The sequence below is a fragment of the Saccopteryx leptura genome, chromosome 2 (assembly GCF_036850995.1).
Source record: "Saccopteryx leptura isolate mSacLep1 chromosome 2, mSacLep1_pri_phased_curated, whole genome shotgun sequence".
Lineage (NCBI taxonomy): Eukaryota > Metazoa > Chordata > Mammalia > Chiroptera > Emballonuridae > Saccopteryx > Saccopteryx leptura.
In genome coordinates this window covers 218829488-218849596 of record NC_089504.1, presented here as the reverse complement: position 1 = coordinate 218849596, position 20109 = coordinate 218829488, and the positions used below count along the sequence as shown (strand labels likewise).

The 20109-nt window shown below is 37.1% G+C and overlaps 1 protein-coding gene across 1 annotated transcript in view; it reads right to left on the bottom strand.

Annotated features, from left to right (window-relative positions):
• The window catches only part of DSCAM (DS cell adhesion molecule), a 636673-nt gene that overhangs the window by 236096 nt on the left and 380468 nt on the right, over positions 1 to 20109 (bottom strand). Inside the window, exon 4 of the mRNA XM_066370162.1 lies at positions 9302 to 9448. Coding sequence (XP_066226259.1) covers positions 9302 to 9448 — 147 coding nt within the window. The remainder of the gene's footprint in view (positions 1 to 9301; positions 9449 to 20109) is intronic.

The following is a 20109-nucleotide window of genomic DNA, read 5'->3' as shown; positions in this document are numbered from 1 at the left end:
AATAATGTAAGTTATTTATTCTTTCTCTGTGGACCGGTACCAAATGGCCTACATACTGGTACCGGTCCGCGGCCCAGGGGTTAGGGACCACTGGGTTAGAGTATCATCCCAATACACCAAGGTTGCCAGTTCGATACCCAGTCAGGGCACATATTGTACAAGAATCAATCAATGAGTGTATGGATTGTTGGAACAACAGATTGATGTTTTCCTCTCTCTCTTCCCTCTTCCCTTCTCATTGTAAAAATCAATTAAAAATTATTAAAAAATAAAAATAAAACTCAATAACCTTCACTTGTCCTATCTTTTAATTCTTCCTGTACAGAACAGCACAAGGCCATGTTGGTCTCCATGAGGACATTACAAAACAGATGTGGACTCCTGACACTGTCTTATCTTTGTCTTAGGAAAGCACTACAGCTGTGTTGGTCCACCTGCAGATAACACCAAAGTAAAGGACTGGATATCCTCTCATCCAGTAAGAACCATTTACAATAGAAAGATCTTTTTAAAATGCTGTGATTCCATAGCCAGCCACCAGGGGCAGACAGCAGGCACAGGACAAAATCTCTCAGCAGGAACTTCTGTGGCTTCCTGTTGCATCACAGAGATAGAAATCTTTGACCAGCCTGCAGCTCTTTTCACTTCTCTGGTGCCTTCAGAGAACAATGTGAATGTTCTCATGGGATGTGAGGAGGGGACCTAACTCATCTCCTAAGGAATCTGTGAGAAAGTTTCCAGGACTCTTCTAGAGTCCCGTCATTCGTTAACTGAAGAATTATGTATCCCAGAATTGCACTCATGCACATGGTAGACCATGGGGCGCCAGAGGGACTAGAGACATAAAAGGCCCCAAATACCAGGTATGGAGCCCTTGTCACACAAACATTACTGTTTCATGACACCTCCCAAAGTAAATCACAGACAAATTTCAAAAAGTGTTGTTTTAAAGAAGTTACTTTCATATGCACTAAATAGTTACAAAAGTTGTCATTTTGCTTGGAGTAGGAGGTAAGAGTCAGATAAGAGAAGGTGACACCAACCAGTTATCATTCTCCTCTGTGGGTTGGCTAATAAAACCTTTTTGCAGGACAAGCCCACAATCTCAGAAAAGACAAGGTTCTCACGTCCAATGCTAGCCATAAACAAAACAACACCCAATGATTGCACTTAAAAATTTTAATTCTCTTTCTCTGCCTGGCTTATTTCACTTAGCATAATAGTCTCCACGTTCATCCATGCTGTTGCAAAAGGTAAGATTTCCTTCTTTTTTACAACCACATAGTATTCCATTGTGTGTATGTACCACAGATCTTTAATCCACTTGTCCACTGATGGACATTTGGGCTGTTTCCAGATCTTGGATATTGTAAACAATGCTGCCATAAACATGGGGGTGCATTTCTTCTTTTGAATCAGTGATTTGGTGTTCTTAGGATATACTCCTAAAAGTGGGATAGCTGGGATCAAAGAAGGTAAAGGGATTCATGAAATTATATGTGTGTGTGTGTGTGTGTGTGTGTGTGTGTATACACATAACACAGAAATATAGATAGCAGGACAGCAAATCCTAGAGGGAAGGGGGAGGGTGTTGAAGGAAGGGGAGCAAGGGGGTATAAAGAGGAACACGGGGGTGGGGGGTGAGGGAGTTATATTCGGTGGGACACTTGAATCCATGTAAACACAATAAATTAAAATTAATAAAAAGTAAAGAAAAAGAGAGAGACAAGGAAAATAAAAATACATATTAACCATATTTTTAAATAAATAAAAAATATTATGTACTAAAAAAATTTTTTAATTCTGCCTAAAACTAATTATTGATAGAAATTTCTCAAATATATTCAAGATAGTGCTGTATAATTCTAGTAGAGTCTTAGCTCATACTACCTACAAATATTAACACAGAATAATAGATCATAGATCTAAATCTAAGAGCTAAAACTATAACACTTTTAGAAGAAAATATTGGAAAAAATAAGTGTGACCTTGGATTTGATAGAATTCTTAGACACAACATGATAAACATAAGCCACAAAAAAATCAATATATTAAACTTCATCAAAATTAAAATATTTTACACTTTCAAAGATACCATTTAAAAGAAAAAAAGAGAAGTGATCTACTGGGAAAATATATTTTCAAATTATATTTCTGATAAAGACCTTATATCCAAAAAAATATAAAGAACTCTTACAACTCTATAATTAGAAGAAACAATCCAATTAAAAAATGGGCAATATATTCAATGAGATATGTCATCAAAGAAGAGAGACAAATGATAATAAACACATGGAAAAACACATCATTAGCCAGTAGGGAAATGCAAATTCAAACCACAGTGAGCTACTACTTCATATCCACTAGGATGACTACATCCAAAAACACACAGAGTAAGTGGTGGTGAGGGTATGGGAAATAAACTGGAGCCCTTATACATTGCTGATGGGATGTGAAATGGGCAGCCACTTTGGAGGACAGTTAGGCAGTTTCTTAAAATGTTAAACTTCAGTTTACTATAAAGCCCAAAAGTTCCCCTCCTAGGTATCTCATCTAGACAAATGAAAACCTATGATTACTCAAAGATTTGTACACTAATGTTCACAGCATGCTTCTTCATAATAGCCAAACAATGAAAATAATGTAAATGTCCATCATTTAGTGAATAGATAAGCAAAATGTGTGTGTGTGTGTGTGTGTGTATATATATATATATATATATATATATATATATATATATATATATATACAGTATATATGTTGATACTGACAAATATTACAACATGGATGAACCTCGAAAGATTGTGCTAAAGAAGCCTGATATATAATCACATACTGTATGATTAAATTTACATAAAATATTCAGAATTGCAAACCTGTAGAGACGTCAGTAGATTTGCAGTTGCTTTGTGCTGGGGAGGGAAACTGAAATTGAGTGCAGAGACAGCAGGGATCTTTATGGATGACGGCAATGGTATAGAATTAAATTATAGTGATAGTTGCACAACGTTACACATTTTACTGAAATCATTGAATTGGATACTTAAAATGGGCAAAGTTTATAATTGTAAATTAAATCTCAATAAAACTATTTACAAAAAAGGAAGGCACATTTCTGGTATATTTAAAGTACACACTTTAAACAATGCTCGAGACCTGCTCTCACGGTGATATTTGGTCCTATGTACATAGACTTGGTACAACCAAACAACAGCACTGTATTTAATTTTCATCATTTAATCTTCAAATGTTTCATCTACATTTTTAGTTTCTATTACCAAAATTTGCAAGCTTACAGAAAGTCAGCAAAATAATACAATGCATCCCATACATTCATCACCCAGACTCAAAAGTCATCAATATTTATTTTATTATTTTATTCTTCATCTATTTTTATGTCATCTTTGCTTTTGGTGTTGACATACTTGAGTTTAATCACAGAACCTATGTTATCACTATACCATTAGTATGTTTCTCTAATAAAAATGAGTTTCCTTATGTAACCAAAATGTCAACATCGCACAACTGTAAAACTAAATCCTTGGTATTATCTATTGTCTACTCTATATTCATTTTTTCTGATGAGCTAAAAATGTTTATTGTTATTGTTATTAGAACTGAGGTAATTAAGTCAGGATTGTTCTGCAGTTAACATTTTGTTGCTATTTCTCTTGAGTCCCTTTAATCCAGAGCAGATATACCTTTTTCCCCCTCAATGTCTTTGATGTATTGAAGAAACCAGGTGAGTTGTCTACAGGGAATCCCACCTTCTGAATTTGTTTCTTCATAGCTGTCATTGCATTTGTTCCTGTATTTCCATATTTCTTATAAACTGAAATTTACTTCTAATGGGTTGATTAGATAACTTCAACCTTTTTTTCTTTCTCTTTGCATCCACATAATGTGTGGTTTTCCCACACTTAGTGCTGTTAAATTGATCATCAAGTTCATGCGATAATGTTCATCTGAATTAGTTTATTAGGAGTTGAAATGGTGATTTTCTAATTTTCTTTTCCACTTTCTGAACTATAATTATTTAGTTATCTTAAAATACAATAGCTAAAGAAAAGGCAGGGAGAAATTTTAGTTGGTGCTCTAGTTACTGCTGTGTAGACCAATGAGATTCTTAGTATTAGTTTTCTTATCATTAAATGTTTATGTGTATATGGAAGCATATACTGTATGCACATATCTGTGCATAAGTGTATATTAAAATCATAGAAAACTCAAGAGATTTCTACACATTTAATGGTTATCAGTAAACTGCAATCAGTATTATTTTGGTATTCATCATACTTTTGATCAATAAGAGCCCTTTCAGAAGTTGGCTCCTGTATCATTTTGAGGAGACTTCATGGATATTTCAGGCTCACCTTATACATTTGCTGTCCCAGACCTATAATCCTCCATTCTTCCAAGGAGACTTTATCCCTGTCAGTGGTACATGATATTTAAAGTACACTGTAATGTCGGTGTTAGAGGTGCTTGTTGTTATTGGTTGCCATTGTTTCCAGTAGAAAGTCCTTGAAAATACATATTCAAAAAGAAAACTATACAAAAACAAGTGTGTACTGATAGTTTGCATAGAAGTTTGACATTTCAATGCTTTTACTTTAATTCTTTAATTTGAAGCTTTTTTCTTACACTGGAAGTCTTGGTTTTGAATAAAAATAACATAAACATAATTATTTCCACCCTCTCCTATTTATCTCCCACTAGAAATATAAATAAATATAATTTTCAAAAAATTTAATAATAATATTTTTACAAATATAGTTTTCAAAAAAGAGTTCTAATAATATTTTAAAAAATAAGGCAACCAAATGAACTTTAAAGACTTATTTTAAGCTGTATTTATCTTTAGAATACATTTGTCATAGCTATAGCATCAAAATTATATCTTAGAGTTACTAGAAATAATTATTTTCTATATTTGGTAATTTTAATAGTTGATATGCAGTTACATTCATTTGTTTCAGCATAATTTTCATTTTTAATATTAACTTTTTAAATATTTCAAAATATCAACAATATACATGATTTTAAAGTTGAAACTATGTATTATAACAAGATATATTCAAATAAATATTTATATCCAAGTCCCTTCTGCTATTTAGCCTAGAGGCAATTTTATTAGTTTTTAATTTATCCTTCCAATTGCCTTTTCACAACTATAATTAGATCCATACATATATTCTTCTACCATCTTTACATAAAAGATAGTATATATATTTTATATACAGTTCTCACCTTCCTTTTTTCATTTAACAATATATCCTGGAGATTACCCCACTTCAGTAACAGAGTGCATCCTCATTCCTTTTTGTGTCTGTATGTTACTCTCCATTCAGTATCTACCCCCTAATTTATGTGATTATCCCCTATTGATAGATATTAAAGTTGTCTCTAAGGTTTTGCTAATTTAAGAAATTCTTTGATTAGTAACTTTGTGCGTGAGGCACTCTTTTGCCATACCATCATTGGGAAAGTTTTCTAGGTAAATTGCTCAAAGAATAAATTCATGTGCAACTTTATTAATGTTGATAATTATTCTGCTTGGGGCAGGGAATGATGTATTATTTTAAAACTTCAGAGAGACTGATCAAGAAGGGCAGGGGAAGGCAAGAAAGCAAAACCCAGCAAAGTTAGGAATGCAAAAAGGATGTCACCACAGCACTAGTAGTGCAAGGTCAGCTTGATTAAACTTACTACTTGGGTGACATGAAGGTGTGCATTCATCCTGGGAGGGCAGTTCCATTTCTGTTTCCACCTGATTCTTAGAGAATAGTCCTTTGACATTTCAATCCAAAGCATAATCATGCTCTACAGTGATGGGACCTAAATGACAATTTTTGTGCTCTGACCCCACTCAGCTTTCAGAAGAATGCCTCACTGGCTCGGGCTCTCATCTGTCTCCCCTAGAATCACCCCTCCTGGAAAAACTGCTCTCAATTCCAGACTAACTTCTTGCCATTGTTTTCTTCTGTATTTTGACCCAGTGATTTTTCACATTAGCTCCTAACAACTTCAAGAACATGTTTTTCACACACTTAAACAGCCTTTCTAGCTGTCCTCAGAGGAGGACACAACTGGTTTGAATAACCCAGTCCTAGTATAAAACTTTGTTTTATTGACTTTTTAAAGAAGACATGTGTATTATTTACTTTTATTGTGTTTTTAAATCTGTTTTCTATTCTATTAATCTATTTACAATGATCTGTTATTAGTAACTTGAACTTATTGCCTGGATGCTCAAATGACTTATTCTTCATATTTACAGTTCATAAGTTTTATTAGAATGCAGTACATGCTCACCATCCTGAGTCCATCTCCTCAGGTACCCAGCACTCTGAGGTTTCTACATGTAGCCATCTGTATTCCTCAGCTACAGGAAATGCTCCTGAATCATTGCTTTAAATACATATTTGGATACATTGCTTGATTTCTTTTCTTAAAAGACTCTAATTATACATTTTTTATCATCTTTTAGTCTATGCATTTTTAATTTTATAACATTACTTTTTTTCTAATTTTTCCCTAAATTATGCCTTTTTTTTGTTTATTTGTTTCCCAGGTTCATGCTGTTTGGCCATTCTATTTATGAGCTCTTTATTTCTGATTTATGCTGTTCTTCCAAAGTGCTCAGTCATTTTCAAAAAATAAATTATAGTTTTCACATAATTTGTACCCACTATTTAAAATTACTTCTAATTTTCAAAACATTATTTGATTCATTTTTATCTTTGTTCTTGTAATAAATTTATGGGAGTTAAATCCTTTATCCTTTTTTCCATTTTAAAATGAGATAGGGTTCTTCATCAAGTAGGGGAAGCATCTTGCAGGAGAGGGTCAAACACGCTTCCAGGTCCTCCCCCCCCAAAAGCATTATAAAGTACTCAAAGTTTAGCCCATTTCTTAGAGCTATGCCTGCTTGGGGAGGGTTTCCACCTTAACCATGTGTTACCTAGATCCCCACGTTAATGATTGATTTCCGAGGCAGTTGTCTTACTTTTCCACCTTATATTTTTCTTTTATAACATTATATGAGATGATTCCTCTAGGGCCTCCATACTATCTGAGCCTTTTCTCCCTGTCACTGTTAGAATTCTCTCTGGCTAATTTGGTTTTATAAATCCAGCAGCTCCTTCTGGCTGAGTATCTGTTCTTCACAAAGGAGTATTTTCTGAATATTTCCAATATATAATATTTGAGGCTGTAGACCACCACCAGACTGTGTGATCATTGTCAATTATGGTTTTTTGTACGTGTATTCAACTCAGAGTCCACGCAGGTCTATCTACATGTTGTGGTCCTTCTTAGACACATTTTCCCAGGTTTCTACTCAAAATATCGTCTTCTGCTTTTGGAGGTGAGTGTTTGTTGATTATTTTGCAGTTCTGTGAATATATGGTCATTCCAACAGGTCTTTTAACAGTTTCTGTGACACTGCTTCTGTCCCCTTCACCCTGGTCCTATTGCTGTCAGTAGATTGTCTACACATACTCAAGAGTTTCTGGGGACTTCCATCACTTAGTTTTGTGAAGACATCAACCATGTGCTTTGTCTTTTATCATTCCATTTATTCTGTTTAACTTCAGTAGAAGTTTGGAATCATTAAAAATATTGCTATTAATATGTCCCCATCATGACCATGTGTACCCATGCATACATTTTAAAATGAACACAAATCTAATATAAAATAAAATTCATTTATCTTTTCTTTCAAAGCTTAGCATTTTCAAAGAGTAATCTGCACTCACTGTCTGCGTTCTCATCTTTCAGCATGAACAATTTTCCTTAACAGAGCCAACAATACATAACAACTGTAACAAGGGACAGAGTTACCACTGACATGAATAAAAATAGGTAAGAAAAATGCTTTCATGTTCAGAGAAGAAATCATTTAGTTCTGCCATGTTTTTGTGCGGAGCCTTAAAAGACCAGTGGGGTTCGGTTGTTTTGAAGGGATGAGAAAGGGAATCCAAACAGAGTGTTATCAGGGACAATCAGTAGGTGTCCAGGAGACAATGGTTTTAATTACTCCCCAATGTTGAACCACTTTACATCATTTTTCCCTCACAAAGTATTGCTATAAACACAATTAAGATATCCATTGCACAGACCAATTTAACATTCTAGAGGGCAAAGCTCAGATACTGTATTTTGCACGTGATTTTCTAATTCTGAGATGGACTTTTTATATTTTCAGAATGCTCTGTGAAGTACTAATGCATCACTGCATGCTTCCTTATTTGACAAATGGGCCAATAATAAGGCAGTGGTGGAGATTATGCCAAAGATTGATATTTTCTCCAACGATAAATCCCTTCGAAGAAAGGACAAAGCTGGAATATTTATCAGAGTGGAATCAACTGCTCTCAGATTTCCTTTACTATAGAATAATTCTGGAAGGGTGTGGGAAAGCATGAATATATATATATATATATATATATATATATATATATATATATATATTTTTTTTTTTTTTTTTTTTTTTTTTTTTTTTTCATTTTTCCGAAGCTGGAAATGGGGAGGCAGTCAGACTCCCGCATGCGCCCGACCGGGATCCACCCGGCATGCCCACCAGGGGGCGATGCTCTGCCCCTCTGGGGCGTCGCTCTGTTGCATCCAGAGACATTCTAGCGCCTGAGGCAGAGGCCACAGAGCCATCCCCAGCGCCTAGGCCATCTTTGCTCCAATGGAGCCTCGCTGCGGGAGGGGAAGAGAGAGACAGAGAGGAAGGAGAGGGGCAGGGGTGGAGAAGCAAATGGGTGCCTCTCCTGTATGCCCTGGCCGGGAATCGAACCCGGGACTCCTGCACGCCAGGTGGATGCTCTACTGCTGAGCCAACCGGCCAGGGCCTATATCTTTAAATATAGACAATTTCCTCCCAACATTTCAGGCATAATATGTGAACCAAGAGCTATGTTCATTCCATATGACTCTGCTCTTCTCCCTCAGTTCTGCTGGGTGGGAGGTACTGTGGTACTAGCTGGCATTGTCAAGGACAGAGCACACAAATATATATGGTGAAGAATTATTGTCCTCCAAAGAGAAATCACATTGGGCTCAAGGAATATGGAATTTCACAAAATGTGAAATGATTGCACTTGGAATATCTATATGTGTACTGTACTTTACTAGTATTGGTTTCAAGAACTTTCAGTTGAACAAATATTTGGGGGGGAAAAACCCCGAAGGCTTCATTTGTGTTATGACTTTCACAACACAGGTTGAGCCATCTCGGGATACTAATGAATGCAGAGCGGCAACGGTGCACGCAGCCTGGACCAGCTTTTACCTGATACGAACAGTCTGGCACTGTTGCTCTGCCTCGTCTCCCCTGTGTATCTGTGTCGCGTGATGCAGCGGTAGTTATACAATCCATCTTCATTCTGTACATCTTTAATATACAAGGCTCCCGTGGATGTGATGAGAAATCTAGATCCTGCAAGAGAGGGACCAAAGCAACCTGGTCAAATCAACCAAGTCATTGAACAACTGTTGTCACTTGAAGAAACCACATGCAAAGGATAATAATAATAATAGCTCTGTGTGTGCATTAATTTAAGGGTCCAAATTATTTTAAAATTTTAATAGTCTAAATTAGGAGTTTTTAGGAAGTATGTTGCACAATAAATATATACTTAGAAAATGTAATGCCATAAATTATTTTTTTAGGTCTCGGTCATGTACATGTATTGTAGCAACAGAGCTGGCATATAATTGGTAGATAACTAATTTAGTGAATTTTCTTTGACCATACTTATTTTAGCATGTGACAGATTAAGGGAATATTAACTTTCTTTTGCAAATTTTTACCTCCTGTAAGTATAAACTTTTGCCTTAGTTTGAAGTATTTTAAAACACACACACACATACACACAAATCAAGCAATAAAATATTCCACAAACTTCCCAGGAAACACTATTTAATTTTCCCATAACAATAACCAACACTTATTGCTACATTTTAAGACAAAGGTCAAATCTTCTTAGAGTTAGTGTTTTAGAGTACTTTGATTATCTTTTTAAACATTTTATTGAATTTATTGGGGGTGACATTGGTTAATAAAATCATATAGTTTTCATGCTATTTCTTTATTACTACTCAAATAATTGACAATAATTTTTTTCACCTCAGGGAGAAAACAGCTACACTCAGCCATTCCTTTCCCCTCCTCCCCCTTTTTTTTTTTTGACAGAGACAGAGCATCAGAGAGAGGGACAGATAGGGACAGATAGACAGGAAGGGAGAGAGATGAGAAGCATCAATTCTTTGTTGTGACACCTTAGTTGTTCATTGATTGCTTTCTCATATGTGCCTTGACTGGGGAGGGGGACTAGAGCAGAGCAAGTGACCCCTTGCTCAAGCCAGTGACCTTGGGCTCAAGCCAGCAACCTTGGGCTTTAAGCCAGTGATCTTTGTGCTCAAGCCAGCAACCATAGATAGGGTCATGTCTATGATCCCAGGTTTAAGCTAGTGACCCTGTGCTCAAGCTGGTGAGTCCATACTCAAGCTGGATGAGCCCGTGCTCAAGTGACCTTAGGGTTTCGAACCTAGGTCCTCTGTGTCCCAGTCCATCACTCTATCCAGTGTGCCACCACCTGGTCAGGCAAGCCATTCTTCCTTCATATCAACATGGGACATAGTATGTTTTCTGCATGACCTATGATTTTATAACTGCACAGAACCTCGTTTTCTTTACCCTGATATTTTTTTCCTTTTGATTCAAACCAGCCTCTTCAAACCTAAGAGTACCCTGCCTCACCTGTCTCACCCTCTCTTGAACATCTACTCCCTTAATCATGAAGTCCTCAGGACAATCACATTATGGTATCAAATAATCCTAGGAAAAAAAGCCCAGGATTTATTGACCACAGAGGACGATAACATCCAGGCTTTTGTTGTGTTTCAGCTCCAGACCCAGGAAAGTTGAAAGAGCCCACCAACAAGATCCACATGAAAACAGGAAGAATGATTCCATGTCTGACATCAGGACTAGGTGTAGTGATCACCTACCTCTTACTCTAGCACTGACTTGACCCTAACCAGGACCTTAACTCCCTTATTCACCATAGTTAATGATTTCCCCCTATGTAACCCATCCTCTGGAAGCCATCAGGGACCCAGACCTTTGAACTCACCTATGACTTTAGGTGTGTTGCCATTTCTTTAAAAATAAACCTTTAATTTTTTGGCTGCAAACTCCTGTTGGCATTTGATTGGGATTTAATGCACACATGGGGATGAACCCTTTCAGTTCAGTAATAATATCAGCTTGTACAACTCTAGTTGTACAGAAATGACCAACATTTAGAGATAAATATCAGTGTTGCTTTAAGAAAGATGATGATTTTTTCTTTTGATAAAGTAATTTTTTTATTTTATTTTATTTTTTAATTTATTTTATTTTAATATTTACTGTTACATTATAATTTGATGATAACTCAAACAATGGCAAATGAATAAAACCCCAAGTGAGTTATTGTACCTACATGGTCAGAGACTCTCTACACTTTGTCAATGTTGGACACTTTCTATGGAGTATTTCTACATCTAATGTAATTTCACTTGAAAGAGAATGTGATTTTGTCTCTTTGCGAAAAGGCTATCATCTTCTTTTATTGTTTATTTTCCTTAGGTTCATCTAACACATCTTTTGGTTTATTTTAATCTGAATATACCAGGGATCTTGGTTTCATTGTTTTTAGGTCTCAAACATTCATATGGTGAACACAATTCTTACAGTCCTTGGTTATTTCTTGTAAGGACTATGTTTTATTCATAGATCAGTTGCACAAATAAAAAGGGCTTATGATTTCTTATGTAAATAAGAGCAATTCAAAAGGAATTAGATAAGTAAAGATCACAAGATAAATAGTGATCTAGCATAAGCTTTCCAAAAGAATGCAAATTAAACATCACATCAAATATCTTTATGTAATAAGTTCACTTTTTAAACAATTCCTTAAGGTTGCTTATTTTAAAATATGCTATAAATACACGAAATACTAGAATAGCTGGAAAAGCTAATGCTGTATATTCTAGAAATTTCTGCTTCATCCTTTCCCTGAAAGAAACTAAAAATACCTTGTACCACATGTCATGACACATTAAGTATTTCTTACCAGTATATATTGTGCATAATTGAAACATTTTTTTTCTCTTTCAATATAGTTTGCATGCTTATATAAAGCTTTAATAACCAGTTCCTTTAATGTACAGAGTGACAGGCAGAAAAGAGGGACAAAAAATACTATCCATGTAATTGCTGTCACCTTTCTAATATGGAGCATTTTTATTGGAATTGACGAGCCATCAGTGGTGGCAAATGCAAGTGGAAAGTGCTCTGTGTGCGTACTGCCCCAAGTGGAAAGCGCTCTGCGTGCGTACCGCCCCAAGTGGAAAGTGCTCTGTGCGCGTACTGCCCCAAGTGGAAAGCGCTCTGCGTGCGTACCGCCCTTCATAGGTGTCTGGGAGGCACAGGATATGGAACGTGTGCGTTTATTAACCCGCCAGTTCCAGAGAGGGCCCTATTCTCTAGGCACATTTAATTTAATCACTGTTTTTGCTCCTGTAATAGATGAGTTGTTGTTTTTTTTACTGACTTATCATGCAAATAAGACTCTCTAAGACATGTCATTTCGGGAAAACGTGAACCTTGTTTGTCTTAAACATTTTCTGAAATATTCTCATGAAGGAAGAAGACATTGACTGAATTATTGTACATAATTCAAACCATCTCTGTCTAGCCCCTCACTTCTCACTGAAACCTATCTCAATAGTGATCAACATTTTAAAGCATACAATTAGGATGAAGAATAGAAGCCTTTAGTTAGGGGAGGGCCACGAAGGCTCAGGGTCCTTGGGTCCATCTGAACTCCTCTGAGATTTATGAAACTCTCAGGGGACAACGAAGGCACAACAAAGTTGTGTGGTGACAAAGAGTCATCTTAACTCTTCAACTTGCCACTGCACCCCATTTTCTGCCTTATATCAAGGAAGGTATTTGTATCATTTGAATTAAATAGTCTCTTAAGTGGGATTGAAAAATATGCTTCCACTGAAATAGCAGAATATTAACGTATAAAATATTAATGTTAATACTGACACTAATAAACTGTATACACATTGTCTTTGTTTTTCTCTCTCTCTCCCTCTATACATGCGCACACAGACACATACATACCTCCCTTTACTACTCAGAACTGTCTGGTAAAATATAACCGTGCAAACCCAAAATTGTATAGGTTACTTTATTTCCCTTGGAAAACTATTAGCACTTTAGATGGAAACATTTCTAATTACAGTATATACTTTGTGTCATGTTAAACACATTGCCATTCAGTCAACTGGATCATAGTGAATGATTTTTGGATTCAGGGTCATCACTGAGGACGATTACTGAGCTGTGCTGCTCAGTTATTAGAGGAATGTCTCAGAAGGTATCTTGACTTCTCACCATACACTATATGGTCCCAAGGTATTTAAGTCCCTGGTTTTGACTTTAATAGTTTACCTGCTCTGTCTTTTACTACCAAGCTGTTAGTCCTTCCTTCTCCCTGTTGTCAGTATCTCTGTCAACTCCCTCATGATTTGATGCATTTGAGATGCAAAGGTAGAAACCAGACAAACTAAAGCTGTTAGAACTTTACATAAACTGAGAGTAAATGGGTTATAAGAATGTGCTGAATATTAATTGACATGAGTTTGTATGCTGTTTCTTTTCTATTTTATTATTATTTTTTAAGTGAGAGGAGGGGACATAGATAGACTCGCTCATGTGCCCCAACTGGGATCCACCTGGCAACCACTGTCTGGGGTTCATACTCAAATCAACTGAGCTATCCTCAGCACCTGAAGCCAATGCTCAGATCCGCTGAGCTATCCTCAGTGCCTGAGGCTAATACTTGGACCAACTGAGCTATCTCAATGCCTGGGGCCAACACTTGAACAAATTGAGACTGGGGAGAGGGAAGGGGGAGAAGCAGATGGTGGCTTCTCCTGTGTGCCCTGACTGGGGATCAAACCTGCGACATCTATATGTCAGGCTGATGCTCTGTCCACTGAGCCAACTGGCCAGTGCCATGCTGTTTTAATTACTATCAATTCATAGTATAATTTGAAATCAAGGATTATAATACCATCAGCATCATTCTTTTTTTTTTTTTTTTTTCAAGATTGCTTTGGCTATTTAGGGTCTTTTGTGGTTCCATACAAATCTGATAATATTTTATTTTGTTCTATTTCTTTAAAAAATATCATTGGGATTTTGATGGACATTTCATTAAATCCATATATTGCTTTAGAAAATATGTATACTTGAAACCTATAAATCTTTTTAACTAATGTCACTCTAATAAACTTAATGGTAAGAAAATATTCCCTGGTATATTTGTCACTATCTGTACATCAGACACATAATCGAAAGTTTTCCAAATTAATTGTTCTTCACCTCTCATCCAACAGCTGGTCTGACTGTTCCTTCTTCTATAATATATCCTGATTATGCACCTCCCTCTTTCTCCACTGCCCCACCCAGGACTAAAGATCCAGCCTCTCCACACTCTGTTTCCTTACCTTCTCTCAGACTGTTCTCCACTCATCATTTATGGTCATTTAACATAATGAATAATTTCAATCATTTAGTGTCAAAAGAGTGAGCTACACCAAATCATTCAGGGTGGACTACAATGCTTCAGGCTTTGACTGCATCTTCCGAGAACCATTCCTCCATTCTCTCCCTCTTCCATCATGACCCAGTCACACTGTCCCTTTAATCACTGGGCCTGAAGGTCCCTGACTCCTTCCCATCATCTGGGCTTAGTTCCTAAGACAACTTCCCAACAATGCCAGCCAGTACACATTGACCGCATTCATGATCACTCTTGCTCAGAGCACTTGATTTTATACATTGATGTGAAGTTATCTCGCGTGTGTTGGAAACTGTTTTCACATTTCTCTTGTTCAACTAAAATATCAGGAACTTCATTTGTCTTGCTCAACTTTTCTTCTGCATTACAGGGAAGTATGTGGCTAAGCTATCCAAAAATATGTTTGAAAGAGATGGGTAGATGAAACAGTCTGTCATTACTCAGATACAAAAGGTCTCTTCTTAAGTCTGAATAAAAAAGAAAGCAAACTAAAATATTTCTTTTTAGGTTTCAACCTGAAACTTCCTCATGTATAATACATAAAAAGAGCATTTCCCCCTCTTGGGGTGACTATAATATATTCTCATAGAGAAATGAGCATATTGTAAGATTTGGTGTGAACTATGCCTCCATTATGCTCCTTTGTCCTGTGCCGCCAGGCTGTTCGATCTGCAATAGGGACATTCACATGTTCAGGAAGATTTTAAAAGCATATTTAATTTTTTCACTTAGTCAAAAATATATCTTAGGGGTTTTTTTCCTGGTTATTTCCATCTAAACTAAGTTAATAGTAATTTTTAAAAAATGGTTCTTCTAATAAGATCCCAAATGGTAGTGCAACACTGTGACACTTCTATCAGCCGGGCCTGCTACCTCTGATGAACAGCCGTACTGTGTAACAGAACCGAACTTTCTCCTGAGCAGTTTTCATAATAGTTTCTGAAAAATTAGACAGACACAAGATTCCAAGTTCTAAGTATATAACACGACAAATGGGATGAGTTTCCAAATGGATATCTTACAATTTTTTAGTTTGAAAGTTAAATTAGCATTAATTAAAATAGAAGTAAAAATAGAAAAAATGTATATACATAATCAATGAAAACTTTAAAGTTATAAATTTCTCAAATTCAGGTGTGGGTTGGAATAAAATGGACCTCCCAGTTTGGTTCTGAGGTATGTCTGTAATGTGATGGGCATCAAGCTATGACTAAAGGCAGGCATGAAGAAACAACAGGCATTTTGTAAGCAGCTGGGTAGCCTGAAAAGAATGACTGCTTAAGGACAGTTGTGTTAGAAGCTGTGCCTAAGGGGGAGCAGCGAGTAGGTCCTTAGACAAGATGTCTAACCTGATCACAAGGGTTAAATTTGGTCTTCTGCAAAATTGATAAGTTGAATAAGAACCCTTGGTACATCAGAATGCAACCTTATTTGCAAGTAGGGTCATTGCAGATGGAATTAGATAAGATGAGGTCATTACTAGAGTAGGGAAGCCCCTAACCCAATGGGATGTTTCTCCTTGGGAAAAGCAGAAATTTGTCCACAAAACTATCTGGGCATGAGTAGGCTTAATCGGGGCCAACAGGCATGGTGGCTGAGTACAAGCCACCATTGTTCTAAATGTCATATGCTTTGACCTACTTAGTTCTCACAATGTCCCCATGAGCCAGGTACTGTCATTATTCACATTTTTTATAGATGAGAAAGGTGAGGAACAGAGGGAAAGTGACTTAACCTGTGTTCACACAACTAGAAGTAGCCCAGCCAGTGTGATACCTTGGCGTTCTGGCTAGGAACTCACGCCCTCACCCTCTGAGCCCCCTGTCTCTGAGTCAGGGCTGGAGCAGGACACAACAAGGCTGGGGTCCAGCGGGGGGACAGTGATTGGGACAGAAGCGATGGGCACAGAAACGTACTTAAAGTAGAAATATCAACAGACTGGGTTGGGAAGAAGAGCCCTCCAAGTGCTGAGTCCAAGGGACCCACAAGACTCACAGAGCACTGATAGAGCAGAGAAGTTGGGTGAACAGACAGCAGTTCAGCCCTGAGTAGGCTGGGTCACCTAGAGCAGGTGGTAAAAGTCAATCTGGAGGCAAAGTTTTGGGAATTGTGCATATCAGGGGTCCTTTATGGGAACTGATGCCCAGGAACCCCCAGGGAAGGAGAAAGGGAAGAGGGTCAGCAAAAGACACAGTGAGACAGATGAGACAGAGACCAGAAGAGTATGAAATTATGTAAGTGTAGGAACAAAGAACTTCCGAAAAGCAAGGTGAAAATATCTCAGCTCTGTGTCTTCCTATCACCAGAACCTAGAATAGAAACAAACTAACAGAGCCTCAGTTTCCTCTTCTGCACAATAGGGCAATATTACCTTCTTGGAGATACTGTGATATTAAAAAGAACGTTTATATATGTGCCTGCTAGTGAAAGGCACTCTAGGATAGCTGTAATCAGCAATAAATAATGATGATAAAATACCACACTTGCTAGATCAATAAACATATTAAATATCTACCTACAAACAACTTGTAATATATAAAATGAACTCAAAGAACACTATATATCATTGTCAAAGGACATAATAGAAGACCTGGATGAATGGAGTGTCATACCAAAGTCCAGGGTTAGACAGCTCAATATTGCAAATATGTCAATTTTGCACAAATGAAATTAATTATATTACTTGATTTCTGAACGGAATTTATTGAGACCTGGCCAAGTCAATACAGATTAAATGAGATACTAGTTTCAGCCAGGAGATTAGAAAATAATTAAAATATGTATTTATAATACACAGTGTTGGCAAGGGCATTCGTGAAGCCATTTGTTTTTGTTGGGCAATATGCTAGCATATTCCGAAGGCAAGAAACGAATACATTTCACTACAACCCATCCCCTTCAAAGACTCAGTCAATATGGAAGCAGTCATATCTGTGGCCAAATCAGTGTATGCATAGGAAATGCACTGCAGCATTGTTTAAAATAATTAAAAATTGTAAACAAACTTAAATGCCAATCAAGGGGTGAATATATAAGTCAGTAAATTAGGATGCATCCATACTATGCCGTTATTTAAAAAACAGTAAGGTCAATGTGTACATACTCCACGGAAAGATAGATCTCTAAGACCTAACAATAAAGTAATTACATAAAAATATATAGTGCTATATATAACAAGTAATGAATATGTGTGTGTGTTTACAAATTTGTGTATATACATGAACAGAGGGGAAGGTGTCAGCAGATATTACCCAAATGTTAACGGCAGTTGCCTCTGAAGTCATGACTGGATTAGGGGAAAGGAAGGGAGAATTGTGTTTATTTCATGGGTTTATGGGCTTGAATATCTTAAAAGGAAGCTCTATTCCTGCACTACTCATGCAGTTAAAATTCATTTTGAAGAAGGTGTCATTGGGTGGTGAGCAAAGGGAAGCCGCAGGTGCAGACCAAACCTGTCCGAGCAGCACGGCAGAGGGGAAGGTGGAAAGTCTAGGAAACTATGTTGGGAGTAAATGTGTCAAATGGCCTTTTGTTTTTCTTGGTTTTCAATCTGATCAACATCTGTACATGCTTAAAAACAGAAGGGTGGGCTTTCAATATTTCCCCTGGCCTTGGTAATCCTTCCCCTCCAAACACCTAAACCCAAATTCTGATGCACCGTGGATCGGATCCCCAGGTCTTCCTGAACTGCTCTGAAAACGCATAACTCCACACCTAATGTATTCAGTCTATTGGTTTCTGTGTGCTGGCCTTGCCTTCCCCAAATGACAGCAGCCTCTTCCAGGACAAAGTGACCCTCATCTGCCTTACTTATCTGCTCTTTCCTCTGCCTGCATTAAATACTTGCTTGGATCTTAATGTATATTTTTTGAATTTTCCCCAAAACTGTCCCAGTGAAATAAGGCATCATATTGTTGGGGCCTGTATGTTTATCAAGTACCATCACGGTATCCAAAAGTCATGAAGCCCCAGTCTGGACTTTAAGCTGTCTGGAAGAGGTACTTGGCCAGAAAAAGCGACATGATCTCTGTACTCGGCATGTGAGGAATAAGCTAGCAAGCAACCATTGGACAGGTTTGATAAGAAAGGAGTAATCTGGCATCTAGATGTTGAAATTCTCTCAAAGCAATCTCACTTAGATATTTTTCTTATGTAAATAAAATTCTCTCAGTGAAATTCTCCTGCAGTTAGACAAGGCTTAATTACACACTGTTAATTTAAGCCTGAACACTGCACCCAGACTGCACACCTAATTACCCTATTTAGGCTGTTAATGATCAGATCTTCGCTCTTGAGTAGATCTCTGAGTCCACCATTAATCTCTCCTCTAGTTAGATTTCTAGTTATTTAAAAGAAGTAAGCCTTGGAAAAAAATAGAATTTGAGGTAAAAAAATTATTTTAAGGACTTTGTAAAAAGAGAAAAGAAGTTTATAAAGCATAAACTGTGTTTATTCATTTATATGATGAGCAAAACAGTTTTGCCACTGACCCCTAGGAGAAAATATTTTAGACTGGGAGAAAGACACAGTAAATAGATTAAAAAAAAAAAAAAAAAAAAACAAAAAACAGAAAAAAAATCACTAACCATGACAAATGCTCTTAAGATAATTAAGACATGGAGACTGAATTAGACAAAGGGGAGCTGTTTAGACATGGGGCATGAGAGAGAGAGAAAGGGTTCCCATGGAGGGTGCATCTACAAAGAGGCACAAAGGATAGAAACAGCAGGGCTAAGAACAAAGAAGAGAAAGCACGTGCAAAAGGCCTGAGGTGGGAAGTGCTGAGGCATGCTCAAGGAATGAAAGAAGGTATATTTAAAAACTAAACTTGACTCTCATAGAATTGGCCTGGATGCCAAAGGGAGGCAGAAAGAAATGGTTAGAGGTAACTCCTAGGTTTTCAGGGAGAGGTCCTAGGTGGGTAAAAAAGAATGTCTTAGGGAAGGAGAAGCCCTGGGGTGTGGCACTCATCTGAGGGTTACTTATTTTGGACTTCCAGGAATTAAAAATAGTCCTTTACTGAAGAAGTAAGAAGAAGAATGTCGCTAAGTGGGCTTGCTGTCCCCCATTAATGTGTATTCAGCAGGAGCATATCCATGCTATTTCCTGTCCCAGGGTATTTCTGACTTTGAGGCTGAAAGGGAATGCACATTTCATAGTGACTGACTGTACCAGTCAGAGCTGTGTGATGTTGTCAATTAAAAAGCAACATGTTCAAAAACGAAAAGGAAGGGAAGGGAGAGCAGAGAGAACACTGCGCTTTGATCCACAGAGACTGTGCCTCCCTACCAAACTCTGTGTGGACCTAAATGAAACTGAAGACTCAGGCCTGCTGGTGGAACAATAAAAATTGACCATAATAGTAGCCAGATACACATGACGTAGGGGTTATGGGGAAAAAGTTTAAAACACAGGAACTATTAAAAATGAAAATAGACACTACATTGTGGCC